Genomic DNA, 20132 nt, shown 5'->3' with positions numbered 1-20132 from the left:
AGGGAGCTGTGAGCGCCGCGCTGGCGGGAGAGCGGGCTGGGAGGGGGAAGAGAGCGGGCGGGACGCGCCGCCGGGGGCCGGGCTGCGCCTGCGCGCCGCGGCCGGCCCGGGGCGAGCATGGCGGCGGCGCTGGTCAGCAGGGCGGTGGTGGGCGCGGGGCTGCGCGGGGTGCGGCGGCGCCAAGCGCTGGGGCTGCCGCGGCGGGGTACCGCGGGGCTGGCGGTGGACGACACGGTCAACGGACTGAGCGAGGAGCAGCGACAGGTACGGGCCGGGGCCGGCCCCGAGGCGCGGGAAAGGAGGGGCGGAGGACGGCCTACGCGAGCTAGCCGCGCGCCTTCCCGCCGGGGGTGTGGCGGGGGGCGGGCGCTGATAGGCCAACTCCCGGCGGCCGCAGCCAATCCCAAAGCGCGCTGTGGGGGCGCGGCGCGGTCCCGCGCGGGGAGGGCGCGCCCAGGCCACGTGTGTGCGCGGTCGGCCGCGGCCCCGCCCGCCTCCGCGCCCTCCGGCAGAGCTGGGCCGAAGGGCAGCGCCAGCCAAGGGGCGAGCTTGCTCGGCTTTCACCTTTCTCCACAACAAGTGCTGCGAAACGGAGCGTAGCGTAAACAAGTTTCTCCGCGTTCGCGTTAAGACGCTCTGATCAGAAATACCTATAAAACAAAACGAGTTGGGTCCAGTCAAATCCTCTCAAAAGAAGTACTGCAGACCCCCAGCTTGTCCTCTGTCCGTTTTTATAGTGGGGGACCTACAGCCTTAGAATTAATATCCTAAGCTTTGCGTTTCTCATGTGGTCAATGCCACCCTAGTGCTGGTCATCACAGTGTTTATTCCCTGCTGCCCCAGCATACGATGTGAAAGGAAGCATCTTCAAAGCATTAGTCCACACAGGTTTTTGCCAGTTGGACTAAATATTTCCCTAGTGCTACTCAGAGCTGGATATAGAGCCCATACCTTCTAGATATTTTAGGCAGGGCAAGTATAGAGATAAGTGAAATGTGTTCATTCTTATTTCTTTCTTAATGCTGTATTATTCTTTAGCCGTCTTCTGTTCATGGTGTATGTGACATAGCCCTATCAGTCCTGAATAAATATGGTGTTTTCCCTCTGCTTCTATATTCAGCAGGTGTAAAGGGAGAAAATAATTTCATAGTCTCTATCTCCTTTGTGGAAAAAGCTTAAAAATATTTGGTAACTCACAGTTTAATGTTAAAAGTAATCTAAGTGTTACAAGCCTGCTTGGAGAGTTTGGGATGCCTCTTTGAGTCCGTCCTTCAATCTGTAATGATTATAAGTTATTCTTTTAATTAGAATAATAAGGTGTATTTTTGTAGTTTTATGCTCAATAACTTTGCTGTTGTCAACTTATGTTTGATGTTTCCACCAAGACATAAACATTTTAAAAAAAAAAAAAAAAAGGGGGGGGGGAGAACTGTCTTGGAGGAGAAACTTGCTTGGCAGCACTGGGACCCAAGATCTATGTGGCCATGGGAACTAAAATATATTCTTACTTTTGAAGAAGAAGCTCTTTCTGGTGTGGGTTGAGAGGGAGAGGCAGAGCATCCTGGGCCTATTTTGGTTTGTGGCTGCCCATTCTACAGGCTCTGGTTAAACAGCAGGGGGCTTCAGTCTCTAAGACTGTCAATTTAGTTCCTTTGCTAGCACTAACATATGCAGATAAAGAACCAAAAGGGAAGAACAGAATTTTTAAGCCCTACCGTAGTACTTGGACAAAGTTTTTAAATCTCTATAGTAAGATACTATATGTATTTAAGATATTTTATGCATTTTTCATACTTTTAATATGCATATAGACCTCTGCAAAATACATGCAAGTATTCAGACTTTAAATTTAGAAAAGGATTTAGAAACCTTAACATTTAGAACAACCAGCATACCTTATTCTGTCAGATTTCCCCTCTGTAGGGGAATAGCTAATGTAGTTCTAGTTTGGTATACTGACACATATTAATTGGTATGGGTGCTTATTCCAGGTATCTGCATATTATTAAATGTATCCAGCAACAACTACTGGGTTGGTATAATACATCATAATGTGCCCATCAGCCTTTAGAGTCTCCCGACCAAAAACATCTTTCTCTTCCTCTCTTTTTCCAGCTTAGACAGACCATGACAAAGTTCTGTCAGGAGCATTTGGCTCCAAAGGCCCAACAAATTGACCAGGAGAATGAATTCAAAGGCATGCGGGTAAGTATTTCCTGTGTGCATTTGAAATAGATGGTAGTCAAAGCCTGTCTGTGCTTTGAGCTGCGCCTTAGTTCAGAGAAGGAATCCCAGCCCACACCGTGGGAACTTATTCATCAACTTTTCAAACTTGAAAGCCATAAAGAAAATGTTAATGGAAAAAAAAAAAAACAAGGAATCAAAAAGTTATTACCATTCAGCAACCTAGGAAAGAAACTAGCCAGCATCCAGGAAAAAAATGGAGGAGGAGTGATAGTGGTCGGGCCTCTGACTTCCTTGTTTAGATTTCCATTGTGATATTTCTGCCTGATTCTGTTCAAAGACTCCTTTCCTAATATATACCTTGCATTCTCCTGGCCACTGCAAAGGGTATGGGAGTTCTTTTGTGTACAACCCTTTCTCAGACAGCTGAGAGTTTCCTGTCAAAATTGTTGTGAAAATATTGTGTACAAATGCTGAAATGTAGAGTTTTTTCACTGTGAGGCTGAAATTATCCTTTCTAACAAAAAATGTCAAATTCTCTGAGGCAGGACAGTTTCATTAAAAAATGAAAGCTCTTACTATTGGGTTCTTGTAAGCTCCACAAGACTTAAAGCTCAGAACAACTGCTAGGATTTTCCAGAGCTCCATTGTTAACGTTTTGAGGGAGACACAACAGCTTCAAAGTTAAGTATATAAATTTAGTCCAATGCGCCAGATGTCATCCAGAGCTATTGAGTAATACTTTTTGAAGTCTCTGAAGACTATCCACAGATAACTTTCTTATTGCTGGGCCCTGAGGCCATGTGACCAGCATTTACCTGCCTGTCCGTCGTGTAGCAGAGAAGCTGCTGTCTGAGGCAGCAGCAAGGAAACGTCCCCTGTAGCAGATGCACCCCTAACTAGTGGTATCCTTTGCTGCTGTGTCGTGCTGTGGCTTCCCTCTTGCTCTGTGACACCGTGTGCCAGACACAGCTCACTGTGCATTGCAGATCAGCCTGCAGCTCCATGCCTCGGGCTGGTGGCTCCAGAGCAGCAGTCACTGGGTGGTGGTGTTGCCAGAGTGATAAATCTGGGTAGTGGGCAAGTCGAGCAGTCAGCCGTCAAGAACAGCCTGTCCTCTAGCAGATGAGCTTAGTAGGATATGTGTCCAGCTATGCAATACTACACAATGTTAGGAAGTCCTCATGTGACTCCGGTGTCCTGGTAGTCTCAGGAACTTATAGGTTATGTACCTGAGTGACCTTTGTGTATTCATCTCCTTTAGCTTCATGAGTCCAAAGTGTTCACAAGTCCTTTGTTGCAGTCGCCTTTTATAGTTTTTACAGTACCATGTGAGGCAGGCAATAGCACTGCTTGCCTTAGCAATTGCTTTTCCTGACCCAGCTGTAACGTTCCTTCCTTTAGCTCTCCAAGGACGCTGCTTCAGCTTTAGTTGTATCCTTCTATTTTACTGGAAGAGTTGTAAATCACCCAGTGATAGCAACTCTTCTCAGTATTTTCAGGGGTTCGGTCATGGACAACTTATGCTAACTGCTATTCCTGGCAACCTTGGGCTAATAGGTCTACACAGTGCTGCCAAAGCTTGATGTGCAGGCCCTGTGACAAGGATGTGGGAGGTAAATGCCAGCCTAAATGACTTAGGTCACAAGATCCTAATTCATCTTGAGCAAGGGATGGTATGTGAAAGTGCAGTCTTTGAAGTTAATGGGCGACTTTAACTCATCAAAATTCTCTTTAAACTGAGCAATGAATTAAACCTTTAGGACCCGTCCCTGCAGAATGAAATGCAGCGTTGTAAATTATCTCACTGAAGTCAACAGACTGCTTAACGTGTAGTGAACTAGTGTTCTTAAGTCTTGTGAGATGTGAGTCCAAAGGATGGAGTCTCTGCTGCAAGAGGAATGGGTATCCGTGTGCTTATCTCTGAGGTCTCCTGTGAATAAGGCAAATAGCTGTTTCCGGTGAGCTACCTCGAAGGCCCTACTGCCCTGTCTGTGACTCTGGACTGACTGCTTGTTCTGTGTTTGTAGGAATTTTGGAAGAAACTTGGGGAACTGGGAGTTTTGGGGATCACAGCTCCTGGTAAGTCTGTTCCTACCTTTTACCAACTGTTAGGTGATTCTTCAAACAAAAGGAAGAATGCTTAAGCTTACCCCTTTCGGTTCAAAATAAACTTGTACAAGATATAACTTTTTTTTGTCCAAAAGCTCCTGTTTCCACATTATTTTTAAACATTCAGTATAGAATAGCACAAACATCCAAAGAATCAGAATCCTTTTTCTCTTGTTAGGCTTTTGGATGATTATAAAATGACTTTTACAACTTAAATACTGTTCGGAAATGGCTTCTCCAAACCTAAAGCACCTAACTCAAATACATATGTGCTTCCTCAATATGAAGCATTTACTGTAGATTTTAGAGAGCTGTAAATAAAAGTATCCTGGAAGAAACATTCCCCTCTAACAAGAGGAGTTACAGAGCATAAAACAGTGCTGTGGAAAGCTGTGATAGCTAATGGAGGGCTGACTGTATCCAACCAGTCAGAGAAAATCAGAGTAAACTTTGCTCAGCCTTGTCCGGATTAGTTAAAGTGTTTTGATTGATGTTGTATATTACTGAGACTGCTCTGGTCATGCTGAATGCAGTAATAGAGTATAATAAAGAGAAACCCTTAGCGGAGAAAAGCAGCCATTGGGGCCTTTATTTCTCCCATCGTACAGTCTGTGTTTCTAGATGTGCATGTGCAAAGGCTTCTGCAGAAGCAAATTGAATAGCAATGCATTGAAATAATGCATCTGCATTTCTTTCAGTGGCACTGAGGATGTTTGAAAGAGTCCATAGTTCTGCTTTCTTTCTCTTTACTCTTCCCAATTTACTGCTTGCTCCTGTTTTTTCTCACTCTTACCTTCTTCTTTGATGTTGTGCCTGAGGCTTACAGCAGTTTCCCACATTATAAATAAGCCACCTCTTCGTGAGTCCTGTCCACTTTGATTTCCTCAAAGATGTACCTCTAAAACCTTTCCATACTCAAACTTTTTTTGCCTTATGATTTTTCATTGTATAATTACATGCAGTTTCTTTGTTGGCATCGCATTTGTCGTAGGCAGTGAAGACTGGAGTTGAGGATGTGAAGATAATGTGAAACCTTATGGGGGTACATGGTTGATTAGATGGGCACCAGTGAATCAACTCTGTTAAGGAGTGTTTGAAATGACAGCGCTTTTTGTTTCATTTTTAAAAGTAAGGACTCTGTTTTGCTTTGTAATTTTGCATTTATTTTATAAAGAGCTAAGTTTAAGAAATGCAAATATATAGCTGCTATGGAATGATAATACAGGCATGTCATGTATAAAGAGTCATTTTGAAAGCGCACCATCACTAGATCACGCTGTAGTTTGTATTACATAAGTTGTCTGGCAGGATTATTTTCTTGTAGCTTTTGTGGTGCAGAGCATTCATAGGCCTGTACTGCTTAAAGTAGGCAGTTAACTTTCCTTTTTCGAGGCAGTAGCATCCAACCTAGTCAGTAGTATAGGAGCAAAAAACTCTTGGTCTACATGAGAAGCTGTTAAATGCCATAGTGCCCAAACTAGAAATGAGAAACTCCATTTATCTGCATTTACCTACTCTTACCTTGCATCCAACATTCCTGTTTGCTTCCCGGATTCCCCTCTTTCAGGCTATTGATAGTAAAAACCCAAACTCATCTGGAGTAGAGAGAGAAGATTTCAGATAAAGTGCCCAGCAGATAGATACAGATGGGGGTCGAAGTGAGTACTGATGTGGGAAAGGCTGTACCCAATGCCAGTGGCTACTATGTTAATTTGTTGAGTTAAGGGCAGTAGGTCTCTTTCAGCCCAGGTTGTGCACTCAGCTCTCGAGTCACTCTGTTCAGCATACAAGCGTATTTGCCCTTAATGTTGTTGCTGCTTCCTTAAAAGTGTTCATGTTGATGACCAGTAAGTGTTCCCAGATGACCTCTCTGACTAGTTTGCAGTGTCTGCATCCTTCTGTTTTAGTTCCTTTTTTACCAATACAATCACTTGCTTCTTGCCTGTAAAACCAAGCTTTTACTTCTGGATGTGATTCTGTGTATGTTGTGTGTGTAGAAGTGTGTGTGTCTATATATATATGCATAATATATATAGTGTGTATATATCTATAAGGGATTCTCAGCCTGCTCCAGACTGTTATGTGTTTCTCTACCTTCTCTTCTCCTGCCTTCTCTCTCTCTTCCTAATCTATCCTATCTTTAATCTTATCAATTGCCAGTTTTAGACTTAGTCGGTGTGTTTCACTAGATTCCTAGTTATGATGGTTGTGCTGCTCTGTCTCACTTCATCCTATGTTAAATTCCGTATTCTTACCATTGTTTAATTTCAGCAGCTTAATTTTGGGATCTCACCTGTTCCGAACCAGTCGTCACTCGAAATGCTGATCTGCTGCATGCTTGTGGACATAGAGAAATCCCTAATTTCCCACACTTTGAGCAGCTTGAGGGGTCTTCGTTTGTTTTGGGGTGCTTGTTATGACAAACATTTGGACTTCACAAATTTTGTCACCCACTGCTCCTTTGACCCCTCACCTAATACAGGTTGCCACCTCTCTGTTTGACTAATATAAAAGCAGTTTCTCCTGAAGCTCCTGCCATTGGGAGTGGCCTGACGTTTCCCTCTGCTAGCTTCCTTCCCACAGGTTGTCTAATGCTGACTCTTCTCTGAAACTGGTTTTGTCCTTTGTTTGTTCTTTCTACATATCTGTGATTTTATCTTTGTGATAGTATTAGTGTTACACTTGAGTATGGTTGATGTGAAAGATGAACTATTGTGCAGGTCTTGGCAGCATGTTTTAGATGCATCTTTATTTATGTTTGATTTATTTATATATATTTATATATATATATATATATATATGTAAATGCTTTACAAGTGGAAATTGTTACAGATTGTGCTGGAGAAGTAATGTCACTATGCCTTTAAGATAGGAGAATTGAGATTTAGAGAGGATGAGGAAAGCCAGAAGTGCCCAGCCTAAGGATAGTGTCAGTCAGAAACAGAAGCCCTAGTGTGTCTCAGGCATCACTCAAGAGTAAGCCCAGCCTGGGGATCTTGTGCATGTATGATTTACTCCATGATGATTAATGTTTGTTTCTTTTTTTGATAGCAAAATATGGTGGATCTGCTATGGGGTATTTGGACCACGTGCTGGTGATGGAGGAAGTTTCTCGTGCATCGGCGGCTGTTGGACTCAGTTACGGTGCCCACTCAAACCTCTGTATTAACCAGCTAGTGCGGAATGGCAATGAAGCACAAAAAGAGAAGTACTTACCCAAGGTATATGACTGGAAGAGAAGGTGAAATTAGAAAGATTTTTTTGGCACTGTGTGAGGAAACATGAGAAATGTGAGGAAAACGTAATGTGTTTTGCAGCACTGTGGTATTTAGGACGCTAAAAGTATGAGAGAGGTCGCTAGGCTTCAGCTTGTCATTGCTGATCTGGTCTGGCACTACCTCTTTTGTCTCACAGCAGCAGGTCTGTGTGCCCATCAGCTGCATATACTGAATTGGGCTGGGATTAAGCTTCTGCTGCTGTCATTTCCTTATGCTGGTTCAGTACTAGCCTCTTTCTCTTAATATTAGCAGGAAAGATCTTGTGGAGATCAGGTTCTTAGGTGCTGTTCAGGTGAGAAGAGTCAGTGTTATCACTCTATCACATGTTTCTCTTGTAGCATGAATTCTTTTATGAAAAGATTCTCAGAAAAAGAAGAGAGAATTCTGCTTTGTTTCAAGGAGGTAGCAGCAGAACAAGACCCTGGAAAAGTTTTCTAGCACTCAGCAAGCCAGCAGATTTGTATTTCTTTCCTGTACAGCTGCATGCAGGGATAAGTTTGTCTTTCATGGTGTGTAGCATTTTAAGGACCAGGGGGTTTCAGTGCTCCAACCTTTAGAAAGTATACTTTCTAGGTTTGCTCTTCCCAAGATTAATAGGACTTCTTTTGTCCTATTAATTCATATTTACATAGCTTTGTGTAGAATTCAGAACTTGTTTATTCATCACACTTTAGCCTTTTGGGGGTGTCAATGCTTATCCACTGGACCATGCTGCCTATAAGGCAGTAACAAAGTTATTCCAGGTGTAACCTGTGCCTGGCTGGATGACCTTGGGGAAGCAGTCATTCTCTCTGTAGCTTAGTGTTACAAAATGGGGCTGTGAGTTGTTGCTGGATGATATTTTTCCAACCTCTCAAAGCATTTTGAGGTTTCTGGACAAAACTTGATGCATTAAAATTGTATATGTTCTGCGTTTTCCCTGTACAAATGCATGGTTTGCCTATGCTAATTAATTGTGAGCATCTGCATCATTCGGGGGCATTCATGTTTGTAACCCAAAAGTCTGTTAGAGATCTCAATATTTAGTCATGTAGAGAAACATAGCCAGTACATTGAATCCCAGCTATTAATTATTAGCATAACAGACTAAAATAAAACTGCATACAAAGTGCTCCTCTATTGCTTCCTCAAAGCATTCTTGTGCAGTCTGGCAGTACATAACCCCAGATGTCGTAGTTGTTCCTTAGGTGTATTTTAATTCCCTCATTCACTGGCTTTCAATATGAGGCAACCATTTTAGATTTCTACTCGTCCTCATTCTTAAGAGAGTACTTAATGGTAAGCCAAAGACAAGTTTTACTGTCCTGTACAGTGTCACTAACTAGTTTTTGGCACGACACCAAGGCTTCTGTTAAAATCTACTGATGGATTGAATTGGTTGAACATATATGTTAAGTATTGAATCTATTTTTTAAAAAGGAGATATCAAAAGGAGGAGAAGATGGAAGAAAGTACACAGGAAAAAGAAAAGGCAAGGAGAAAAGGGCAGGATGAAAGGAACAGAGAAGAGGAAGCAACAACTATGCCAGAGCCTGGCATGAGCAGGCACAGAAGGAGGGTGTCCATCTGCTTTCCTAGCACGAGTGTGGGGGGACCAGCCTATGAGCACATCGCTAAGCACTTTGCAATCTCTTCTCATCCCCCTCATTGGCCTTTTGTGTTTAACCACCGCAGTTTATTTAAAAGGGCGGTCATAAAGCACAGAACAAGGAGTTTGGGAGAGGCATATGGCTGCCTGCATGGTTCTTTGGCACCTTCCTGGAGATAGATGAGTACAGCTCTGCTTTTAAAACACTAACTCAGACATGAGTTGAGTCACCCAGCTCATCCCACTGTGATTTGGTTCTGTTCCCGCAGCACAAAGGAGCTTGCTGCAAGGACTGTACTGGGAACAAGATAGAGTCCTCACTTGCAGGTTAAGTAAACAGCTACTATTCAGTGCAGAAAAAGACAAGCTGAAGAGGGAACTGAAATGTAACAGTGCTATTTCTCCTCCCTTTCTTATGTTTGTCTTGTCTTCCAGCTAATCAGTGGGGAGCACATTGGAGCATTAGCAATGAGTGAGCCCAATGCTGGATCTGATGTTGTCTCCATGAAGCTGAAGGCAGATAAAAAAGGTAAAGCATGTCATAGGTTACCTGGATAGATCATGCCGGTGTTTCTCCTGGCCAGCATAAACAATGTCTTCTAAATTTTAATTAGCCTTACCAATACTCTGAATGGCATTCAATCTCAGGTACGCCCTAGCCGTGTTCCCAGGCTCCTGCTTGTGCTGCCTCCCAGAAAAGTCAGAATGTATGATAAAGTGAGATGGTGAAAACACAGGATGGATGGCTGGATGTCCAAAGTGGACAAATTGCTAGTCTCGCTTCTGGTTATGGAGGTGAAAGGTAGTGGTATGGTGGAACGGGTGCCAGGTGCCTTCGTTTGTCAGGCATTCATTAAACTTGATCTTTAGACCCCAGAAACAAAAGAAACAAGTTTTCTTGATTTTTTTGGGAAGGGCTTTGTGCATGCTCTTTGTAAAGTCTTGAGCATCCTTGGAAGCCTATTCTGAAATAACCTGGGTGAAGGGATAGGTGCTTTTCTGTTGTCCATTGTCAGCTAACAGATTGCATGCATCTCTATGCTTCTAGGGGACTATTTTGTTTTGAATGGGAGCAAATCTTGGATCACCAATGGGCCAGATGCAGATGTTCTCATTGTTTATGCTAAAACTGACCCTAATGCTGTTCCAGCCTCCCGAGGTATAACTGCATTCATTGTGGAGAAGGTAAGTTTAAGTTACTATATGATAAGCCTCTCGGTTTTATTTTAGTCTGTTTTGAAGCTGCCGTCCTTTACCCTAACTGATTTAGAAATCAACTAGTTTTCTCTGGATTAAACTGTCAGCCCCTTGCTCAAAGACAAACTGCCTCCTGCCTGAATTTTACAAACTCATGAGATTAGTCCCTTGCCCCAATGATACGGCATATTGCAGTATGAGCTGGGAGCTTTTTGATTTTTGCATCTAAGCACATAACTCATCTTTTGATCTAGAAGTGTAGAGAAATTAGACAAAAGCCTGATATGAAAAGGCTTGCATGTTTCCAAAAATTGTCAGGGGTACTTGAGACCTTGTAGATCTGCCATACTATCCAGTTATCTATCTTGCATTTTTAATGTTGAGGCATTAAAATAACTCTAATTTGTTGGCCTTTCTTGCAGTGTTCCTTCAGAAGCATGCACACAAAGTAAAGCATGCCGAAGGGAGCAGAATCGGGCCTTCGTACAGGGAGCTCTTGGGTTTTTTTTTTTCTTTTCCTCCTCTCCTTCTAGTTAATTGGTAACAGAGCTGTGCATAGTATATTGCCACAAGGAGGAAAGAACAAGGCCTTTCATAAAGGCAGGAAGCTATGATAAAAGAAATGGTACTGGAAATGTAAACATCTTAGTTCAGTGAAAATCTTCTGATGGACTTACCCATCTTAGCAGCTAGAGTAGTTCTGTCACTGGCCAAAGTTTGTAATCCTTACTCTAGAGCAGTGCCAGTGTTGGCAGCTGGCCAGATAATTATTTATTCAATGTTTATGTGCATTAGAGAATAGATTCACTCACCCAGTTAGCATGGCAGGTGAGCATGTTTCTCTGCTCATTTGCTTTCTTTGCACTTGCGCTTCCACCTGTGTTATTCCAGGAGCAGGGAGTTCACTTTGACTCCCTTCTGGTACACCATGTGTGTTCATGTGGTCAGGGAAATTTTATAAGTCTGTAATGATTTTATTTAGCCTTTCAGAATTGAGGGGTTTGAAATCTGTTTTTCCTATCTTGGCTTTGCAGGGAATGCCAGGTTTCAGCTCAGCCCAGAAGCTCGATAAGCTGGGAATGAGAGGGTCTAATACCTGTGAACTGATCTTTGAAGACTGCAAGATCCCTGGTGAGTTGGGTTCAAACCATGGCTGTATATGTGTGGTGGTTCCCTGTCATCTTAGTCAGACAAACTGGATCACCAAGTACACGTGTGTTCAGACCGACCTAGAGGGCTTTCTAGGTAGCTGTCCACTCTTTGGCAACCTTACAGGAGAGCTAGTAAAATCAGAAAAGTGCTATACTGTCTGGTAGATTCTACTGAATGAGCATATCCCTTGTTAGATCACTCCAGTTTCAACCTCGGGGACGTTGTTGCCTTTAGAGCTCCCCATCTAGTATACAGAAGAGCTTATTAGCCCTGAAGTTTCTTTTCTCCAAAATCACTGGAGACTACCTGACAAGTTTTTGGTTTGTCTATAACACTTCTGAATCCTCCTGGGATTAGGGCCTGAAAAAGGACATTACTTCCCCTTTAGTTAGAACAGCAGCATGGTGGATGTGCCTTATTAGGGCAACTCTAACGGCTATTTTTGTTACTCTAATGGCTTTTTTTGTTGATTAGAAGAAAATTCAAAGCCACTGTATAGCAAATGGGGAGGTGATCCCTTATCTGAATTCCTGAAAATTACAAATCTGCAGAACAAATAACTCCTTTGTTTCCTATACACCAACAAAAGCTGCTTTGCAGTACACAGGAGAGTTTCAGCTGAAATTTGACATTTTTAACTTTACTGGATCCCTTCACTGTGAAAGCAGAAAAGCTGGTGCCCAAGTCTTCCAATCATCTCCTGAGTAATTATGCGTACAGAACAGCATGTTCGTGTGGTAACAGGATTTCCATTTTGTGATAACTCGGAGAAGCACATCATTGAAGTGTTGAAAGTTAGCATGCTTTGCACTCTAGCCATTAATACAGCTTCTGATCTTCTGCCTTGGAAGCTGAAACAGTCTGATGCCTTTTCATATGTCTGCAGGATTTTTCTCTTATCAAAATATCCTTTAGTTCTACAATTCTATCTACTTTAAAATGTGGGTTTCACTGTGCTCCACTGTCTGGTGTTTTTCTCATAGTGTCTTCTGTAGTTTCACTCAGTCATATTGCATTGGTAAAAGCTGGTTCAGAGCCCTGACAGTTTCATGCTGTGAGACTGCCCCTCTTGTGCAGTCAGAATACATATCCCTCAGCCCACTGCATACTTACCCGTCCCCCTTCCCTGGATGTACAGGAAAACATTCAAGCTGCTCAGTCTTTTTTTAGCTATGAGGTGCCATCACTCATGAGCAGCTTCATGTAGCTATTTTATTATTACTGATGGTGGTGTTTCTGTTCTGCTCTTTAAAGTAGCATTTGCAATCAGTATTTTTCTTTTTCATCTATAGAGGTCCTAAGCTTTTTCTCAGAAAGCCAAGTTTCATTCTTCCTTTTCCTAGCTCCCATAACATGATGATGGTCCTGCAGAGCTGCTCTTCTCTGTACAACCCATCAACATACTCATCAATAAGCAGGAGATATTGCAGTCCTTGAGCTTCTGCCACTGAAAAATGGATTGTTTGCTTCAGGAGAATATCTGCCTGTGGTCCGCAAGTCCTGTCTCATTTTAAGTTTGCGTATCACATTTTTCAGATCTCCTGTGATCAAAGCCTGAGCTATATGTCAGTTCTATATGGCACGATCTGTGGATTATCTCTGTCCATCTACCACACACAGTTGTTAGGCTTCAAGTTCCCCCCGACTGTAAGGGGACAGCTTTACTGAGGAAATGAGTCTTTTTATTCCCCTCTCTCCATCTGTGCTTGTGAACATCAGCACGTGCTTTAGATAACATGGATTTCTGAGTTTCTTCTTCTCAGCTCGTTATCTAATGTGGCTGTTTGTACTGTTTCTGTGAAAATGGAACAGGAAAAATACATGTTTTAAAGGACAAGTAACAACAGCAATGTTCTGCTCAGCCCCTTTCACAGAAAGGGGAATAATGGCTGTTCGTATTTTTTTCCATCTCAGAAGGCCAATGTCTATCACCCTGACCTGTGAGAAGTGGTGAGTTTTGGCTGGTTGACTGAGTAACCTTTGGTTTCTATATTAGGAATGCCCAGAAAGGTGACTGAAGTATATCAGAATAGGATTCATTCATTTTAAATACATGATAAGTAGGCATCCTATGGTAACAACTTTTGGTCACTGTCAGTTTGAGTTAGGTAGAAACTAACAGGTTGGAGAAGAGGACTCTCACTTTGTTCTCTCAAGCATTAAGTTTCCTGTTCTTGTTGGTACAAACGTTAAGCCTGGAGGACCTCTGGAGAGTGCCTTGCTCTTTAGAAAGCAGGCAATAGAATAGCAGTGATGGTGAATGCACTTTTTAACCCTTTACTGCCCCTTTTTTTTGGCTTTGCTTGGATTTAAAAGATATTTCAGTAGGAGGAGGAATATGTAGCACAACTCAGAGCCTATCTAGCTCATCCTGAATGCTTGTCTCGAGCCAGAAAGGAAGGCGAAAGTGACTGAGAGTTTGAATCCTCTCCCCAGAGAACACAGGCTGTCAGACAGCCACTTATCTTCTCAGTTTTGCACATAGGTAAGTTTCCTTCCTTTGCTGATTGCAGACCAAAATATCTTGGGGCAGATAAGCAAAGGAGTCTATGTTCTGATGAGCGGCTTGGACCTGGAGAGACTTGTGCTGTCTGGTGGGCCACTAGGGTAAGAGTTATTTCATCTTTCATAGATTTTTTTTTTTAAAAGTCCAGAAGAGTCTTCCATGATCACCTGGTGCGGAGGGTCTCAAACAGGGGTTTTACCTCTCAGAAGGATGTTTTGGATGTAGAACTGAGTTGCTGGGCAGCCATGGAGAACAAAGTACAGCTGGGAAGAAGTGACTGGGTTAGAGTTGTGCGAAGGATGCAGGTAGCAGAGGAGGCAGGAGCAGGGAGATCCTGTGGCCACTGAGAATTATTCAGCTGTCATAGCTGCTCCCTGCTGTAAAAGCCTCCTGCCTGAGGGCCCTAGTGAGAGGCAGTCACTCAGTTGGCACCCCCTGGCAACCATGGCGCACTCTGCTTTTGGTCTGCATATGTTTCACCTTTTCCTTTAGCTCTCCTTGCCTCTCCCTCACTCATGTTGTTTTTCTCAGCTTGAGAACATCTATAAGGAACCAATGCGAAGTGACAAGGGGTGGAAGACACAGTGCCAAAAGGAAAACTTGAAAATTCCTGCCCTCCAGTGTAGCATAGGCTACTCTGTTCCCTGGACTGACCCTCCAGAGCATGCTTTTGAAAAAATTAGTTTTGATTTAAACGTTTCTAGGGATGCCAAATCCAGCCCAGCCCTGGATAGCTTTTACTTTGCTTGGAATAACCAACTCCTTGTTTGTGACGCAGTTTCTTTAAAGTCTAAAACATTATCCAGGTTCTCACATAGAAGGACCACTGGGTTGAGTAAAGGATTTGTTCTTCATTTACTCAGTTTCTCCATATAAGGGTTAGTACAGAGAGACCACTTGGGAAGACAAAGGGACTGTCAGGTAAAAAGAATTACTAGGGAGCTTAAGGACTATCTTCTGTAAAGCAGGAGGAGGATTTTTCCCTATTCTCATTCTCATCTGCACTTTTTTTATAGTATTAGCTAGTATTCCTTGAGTTGGTCTTCTCTGGAGATGCAAGGCAGCACAGACTGTCCTAGCTACAGTTGTAAGAGTTCTTCAACCCTCCATCTCAGTCCCCTGAATTAAGAAGGTAAGACCTTACTACAAGATGTGTCCCAAATGAGCAGTGTGTAGAGCACAAGGGAGAAAACTGGGAGCTCTGGATTTTATTTTTAGCATTGTTTGAGTGTAGCTGTAGGAAGGCAGTAGCATCTCTCTCTAGGTGCCTGAGAACCTTTTTGTCCTAGATTGAGCTTCCAAGACTTAATTATTGCTTGTCTATTAATTACTCTGTTTTCTTCCTTTTCCCTTCTTGCGTATCTGTATTTTCTCTAGGCTCATGCAAGCTGTTCTTGATCATGCAATTCCATACCTACATGTAAGAGAAGCATTTGGACAGAAAATTGGCCACTTCCAGGTGAGACAGGAAAGTGACTACAAATAACTTTTGTCTTGCCTTTTTTTTTAAAAAAAAAAAAAAAAAAGCCCTTGAAGACAAGTTGCTCTGCAATGGGGACCTGGGGCTTTACATGGAGAAAGATGTCTGAAGCTTCTGCTGAGGCTGCATGATGTAATGATGTGGTGAGAAGGTGAAAGCATCTTTGCCAACCTGTTAATATCTCGGGCCACTATTACTGGCTGAAGGACTGGGAATGGCATGTTTCCACTGGCCTTGATATCTGGGAGTTCATGAATCAACAGATCCTTTGGCTTCCGTACTGCATCCACCTCTTCCAGTTGTCCAGTTTCTCCTAAATAGCCCGGGGAATGCTCTGTAAGAACCATTCTGATCCCCAGTGCTCATGCAGAAAATACTCTTTCTATCGCTCTCTGTGATCTCACTTTGTTTTAATACCTGTAAAATGTCTTTTATCTTCTGCTGCAACATGTAGCTCATGCAGGGCAAGATGGCTGATATGTACACCCGGTTGATGGCATGTCGGCAGTATGTCTACAACGTGGCAAAGGCCTGTGACCAAGGTCATTTCAATGCAAAGGTGAGCTTGCTTCCATGTGAACTGTGTATGCCAGGGGAGTTCCTTTCACTTTGGTCCCAAACTGTGAGTGGGGTGGAGGTTCTGTACTGTGGGTTTCAGCTCACAGCTCTCCAAGTACTTCCCCCCCACCCCAAAGGAAAAGAAAGCCTAGTTCCACAAGGCAGCAAATTTAGCGGCATTGGTAGGTGTTCATTGGAAGTCCAAACACAGTATCTTGGCTGTTGTAAGGAGTTACAGCAGTCATTCCAAGGTGGTGTCATCTCAGCAAGTGACGCTGTCACCACAAGTCAGTCAGAGGAGGGGACCAAGTATTTAACAGTTGGAGAACAGAGCCCGGCATCCCATATCAAATCACACTGCTATCCTATGGGCAGGACATGCATTTGTGGGAGACCCGCTCCCCTGCTGCGTTCTTTTGTTCTGTCCTCATGTGGCCTTTATGGACCTGATGCAAGTGTTCTGCAGTGACAGAAAGACTGCTGTGTTTTTTTTCCCATGCTGGGGAAGGAATCCTGTGCCTTCTGTGGTGAAGTAGTTCAGGGTTGTTAGCAGGTGTTTGTAGAGTAATGGAAAGGTCAGAGCAACACAGATTGGAGAAGGATAGGTGACACCTTTCCTGACTGTCAGTGACTTTTGTCTCTCCATTAGGACTGTGCCGGGGTGATCCTCTATTCAGCAGAGTGTGCTACCCAGGTGGCTCTGGATGGTATTCAGTGCCTTGGTAAGGTGCAGTCACTGACAGTGTTTGCTGCTTTGAGGAAGAGGCTGATTGCTGCAGAGAGCAAAAACAGCGCAAAAGCAGTGCTTCTCCCACCCTTAGTCCCTGAAATCAGATGTGACTTGTGACTCTTTTTGATTGTAGGTGGGAATGGATACATCAATGACTACCCGATGGGGCGTTTCCTGCGTGATGCCAAGCTCTATGAGATTGGGGCAGGCACCAGTGAAGTGCGCAGACTTATCATTGGCCGGGCATTTAATGCTGCTTTTAAGTAATATCCACTGGTGGAGGGACAGCACCCTGACTGCCAAGAGGCCTTTGACTATTGAGCTGGGGCGCACAATTTTTTCTTCCTGCTTGTGATTCTAGGATTGTCACTTGTGGACTCTTTCCTGTCTAGTCTGTGAACAGATGCAGCTGGGCTTTGCTGACAGAATGAATCAGACGGTAGGACAGAAGGAAAAGTGTGGGTTTCTTTTTTTTCCTCTTATGATCAGCCTGATTCATCCTGTTCATAAGCCATCCAGATTCTCAGTGCTACAGAGCTGAGGTTCATCCAGGGGACATCACCATCAGAGCAGGCTGTTGGTGTGCTTGGAACAGGAGGCAGCCATTGCTGAGTACAGAAAGTCAATCCAGAAGAACAGGCTAGGGAATAACTTTTCTCTCTTTAAAAACGGAGTGCCATTTAATAGCTAGCATCTAGCACGCTACTGCTGGACGGAGGGATTTCCCATTGTGACATTCCAATGGGATTAATAGCTTCCATTTTGGGAAAACTTGATGCCGACTGAATCGTGGCGGTAGCTATCATGAACATCAAAGCAGTGTTTCAGGCCGTGATTCCTCAAGCCTAATTAAAACACCACATATATTTCTTTGTACGCTTCCTTTCCTATCCCGACTACTTCTCAAGATATTTTGGTGCAGCCTGAAGTCTCTGCTCCTCTGACTGACTGCATCCTGCTGTGTTATCCATTCAGAGGTGTCACCATCCATCATTCTGGGAACAGTTAAAATGTCAGACCTGTATTGTGATATCCATGAATGAGTCAGGCAGAAGGAGGTTGACTTTTGGGTTGGGATTTTTTTAAGCTTTTTCTTTTGGTAAAAGCATGTGCTTACACTACATGTTTGCTTGACTAGAGGAAGTTAAAGTGAATGCAACAGTACTTGTGGATGCTTCCAGGGAGTATTAAACGCATCAAATTAAGGTGCCTTATTAAGGAAAACTGCAGTGTATGCTACGGCCTCAGAGTGAATCATGAAGGAAAATGGGCTGTTGTAACCATGACAGAGGAATGAATTAAGCAATTACTGTATGGGCAACCTCCCAGTAGTTTTAATATAGAGAAGCTTAAAGCTTTGTGTGTTGCTTTTGATTGTAGTTGACATCTGTCTGTCCTAGGTGATAGAAATTAATACTGAATTTTATAATGCCACAGGCTGAAGAGTCCAGCCCTAAGAAAAATTCACCTTTCTGTATTGCCAGCTGGGTCACCAGGTATTTATATGAAGGGCCAATAAAACGTCAGTTCTTCTAGAGCTAGAAACAGCCTCTAAAATCATGATGGCATACTTTCTTCCTAAACTTCATGTATATTCAGCTACATTCAGCTGCATACATACAGCAATCATTCTGCAGTTGTCCCACGGATTAATTTTCAGGGTTGCGTAAATGTGAATCTCTGCGTAAAACTAGTGGAGATGAACATCAGGACAGGGTGGATGTAAGTGGCTTTGCCTGTTAAGTGTACCCCCTTGAGCTGTTCCTGAAAACATTTTGAAAATGGGCCTTGAAGCACAAGTGAGGTGCATATAAAACTGCTGCTGTTGCTGCACCCCATCTGATGTCCCACAGGAGCTTTAGGGCAGGAGCTCTGGAGTTGTCCAAGTGATTTGGAGAGCAGATTCCCACTGTGATGAGCAATGCAGCCCTAAAATGCTGAGCCTTAGTCCTGTAGCCTGCACCTGCATGGTGAGGAGGCTGCTCTCTGCTTGTTCTGCAGTTGTGGGCCTTCTGTCATCCAGGCAAGACAATCTTCTGCTGCGCTCCAGTATGCCCTCCCTGTCTCTGCACCCACATTGCCTTCCAGGTCTGAGGTCTGGCCTCATTTTTTGCAGTCGCAGGCAAGCAGTGGCCAGGGCACGTACGCAGCGACCAGTGCCGCGGGGTATGTAGCAGAGTTTCTCCGCCCTGCGGAGCAGATGCAGCCTCTGTGTCTCACTGAAACAGCAGATCTCCAGCTGAGAGGTGGTGGAATCACAGCGTCTTTAGCACATGTTGGAAATGCATATTTTACCTGTATGTTTTTAGCTCTTTGACAGGGGAGTGAATCACTATAATTTTGCTTGAAGATGCTCAAAAGAGCATTGGCTCTGAATCAATATGTTGTGATCTGTCTCTGGCCAGAGGAGCTTCCCTGAAATACATATGTGAACAACCTCAGGATCTTGTAAGAGACTCAGTGCTTAAAAACACATATTCCAAGTTGGAAAGGACTGCAACTTATTCAGCCTGCCCTGTGAATGCTGGAGTGGCTTTTTTTTTTTTTAATACAAATAATAAACAGTGCCTCACTTTCTAGGCTAATCAGCAGCTCAAAGTTAAAGGTAAAATGAATCAACGTCTAACCCACTGTGGGGTGGGGTGGAGGGAGAGGTTCATCAATCTTAAGGGTTATGTTAATCAAATTTCAGGCACCTCCACAGCAGCACTGTGTGGATGTTGAACGGGCTGCCTTGGGAAAGGGCTGTCTTTCCTTGCACCAAGCAGTTCTCACTGTGGTATTTTAAAAAAAAAAAAAAAAAAAAAAGTCTCCTGGCGTGGTGGGGAAGGCTTGTGAGGGGAGAAGGAGTTTAATATCTATGCAGTGCTAATAAAGAAATGTGCTTCTGCTGAGTGACCTGTGTTCTTGTGGGGTGTTTCCCAGCAGAGGGCAGGGACCTAATCTGGTACCTGTTACTGCTGGTCCCTCATCTGGAGGGAAGGGGGCCACTATTGCCTTCTCTTCCCTACCAACCACAGCTTTTTTTCCCTTGCTTTAATTGTTTTAAAATATATACGTAGTGGTATATCTGGTAAGTGCCTCAGGCCTCCTCTGGAGAGCAGCAGAGCTAATAGGAAAAATGTACAAGGGCACTGTGCCTCTAGACACAATCTTAATGGTATCTGTTGCTCTGAATTTATAATGGAAATTGTCCCAGTGTGATAAGCCTTTGGCTGATTGCAGAGTGGGGTTAGATATGCTGCACCTTTCTTAGTTTTGAAGATACTTTCCAGTTTGCAGCGAGCCCGCTACTGAGTGGCTAGGTCAGAGAGAGAAAGAAGCTTGGAGAGTGGAGAAAGTTGGTC

At 43.6% G+C, this 20132-nt stretch overlaps 1 protein-coding gene across 1 annotated transcript; it reads left to right on the top strand.

Annotated features, from left to right (window-relative positions):
• Positions 1-103: 103 nt before the first annotated feature.
• Positions 104-19679, top strand: IVD (isovaleryl-CoA dehydrogenase). The gene is made up of 12 exons (XM_068944300.1): positions 104-264; positions 2116-2205; positions 4215-4266; positions 7348-7517; positions 9598-9691; positions 10211-10347; positions 11394-11490; positions 14025-14118; positions 15395-15476; positions 15952-16056; positions 16705-16777; positions 16919-19679. The coding sequence occupies exons 1-12, from the start codon at positions 118-120 to the stop codon at positions 17050-17052; spliced, it is 1275 nt and encodes a 424-aa protein (XP_068800401.1). The 5' UTR covers positions 104-117; the 3' UTR covers positions 17053-19679.
• Positions 19680-20132: the final 453 nt, after the last annotated feature.

The sequence above is a fragment of the Struthio camelus genome, chromosome 5 (assembly GCF_040807025.1).
Source record: "Struthio camelus isolate bStrCam1 chromosome 5, bStrCam1.hap1, whole genome shotgun sequence".
Lineage (NCBI taxonomy): Eukaryota > Metazoa > Chordata > Aves > Struthioniformes > Struthionidae > Struthio > Struthio camelus.
This window is presented reverse-complemented; position numbering and strand designations above follow the sequence as displayed.

Coding starts and splice junctions, on each gene's coding strand:
- IVD (XM_068944300.1), top strand. CDS start 118: ATGGCGGCGGCGCTGGTCAGCAGGGCGGTGGTGGGCGCGGGGCTGCGC. Junction 10,348..11,393: donor CTGCATTCATTGTGGAGAAG/GTAAGTTTAAGT, acceptor TTGGCTTTGCAG/GGAATGCCAGGTTTCAGCTC. Junction 15,477..15,951: donor AGAAAATTGGCCACTTCCAG/GTGAGACAGGAA, acceptor TGCAACATGTAG/CTCATGCAGGGCAAGATGGC.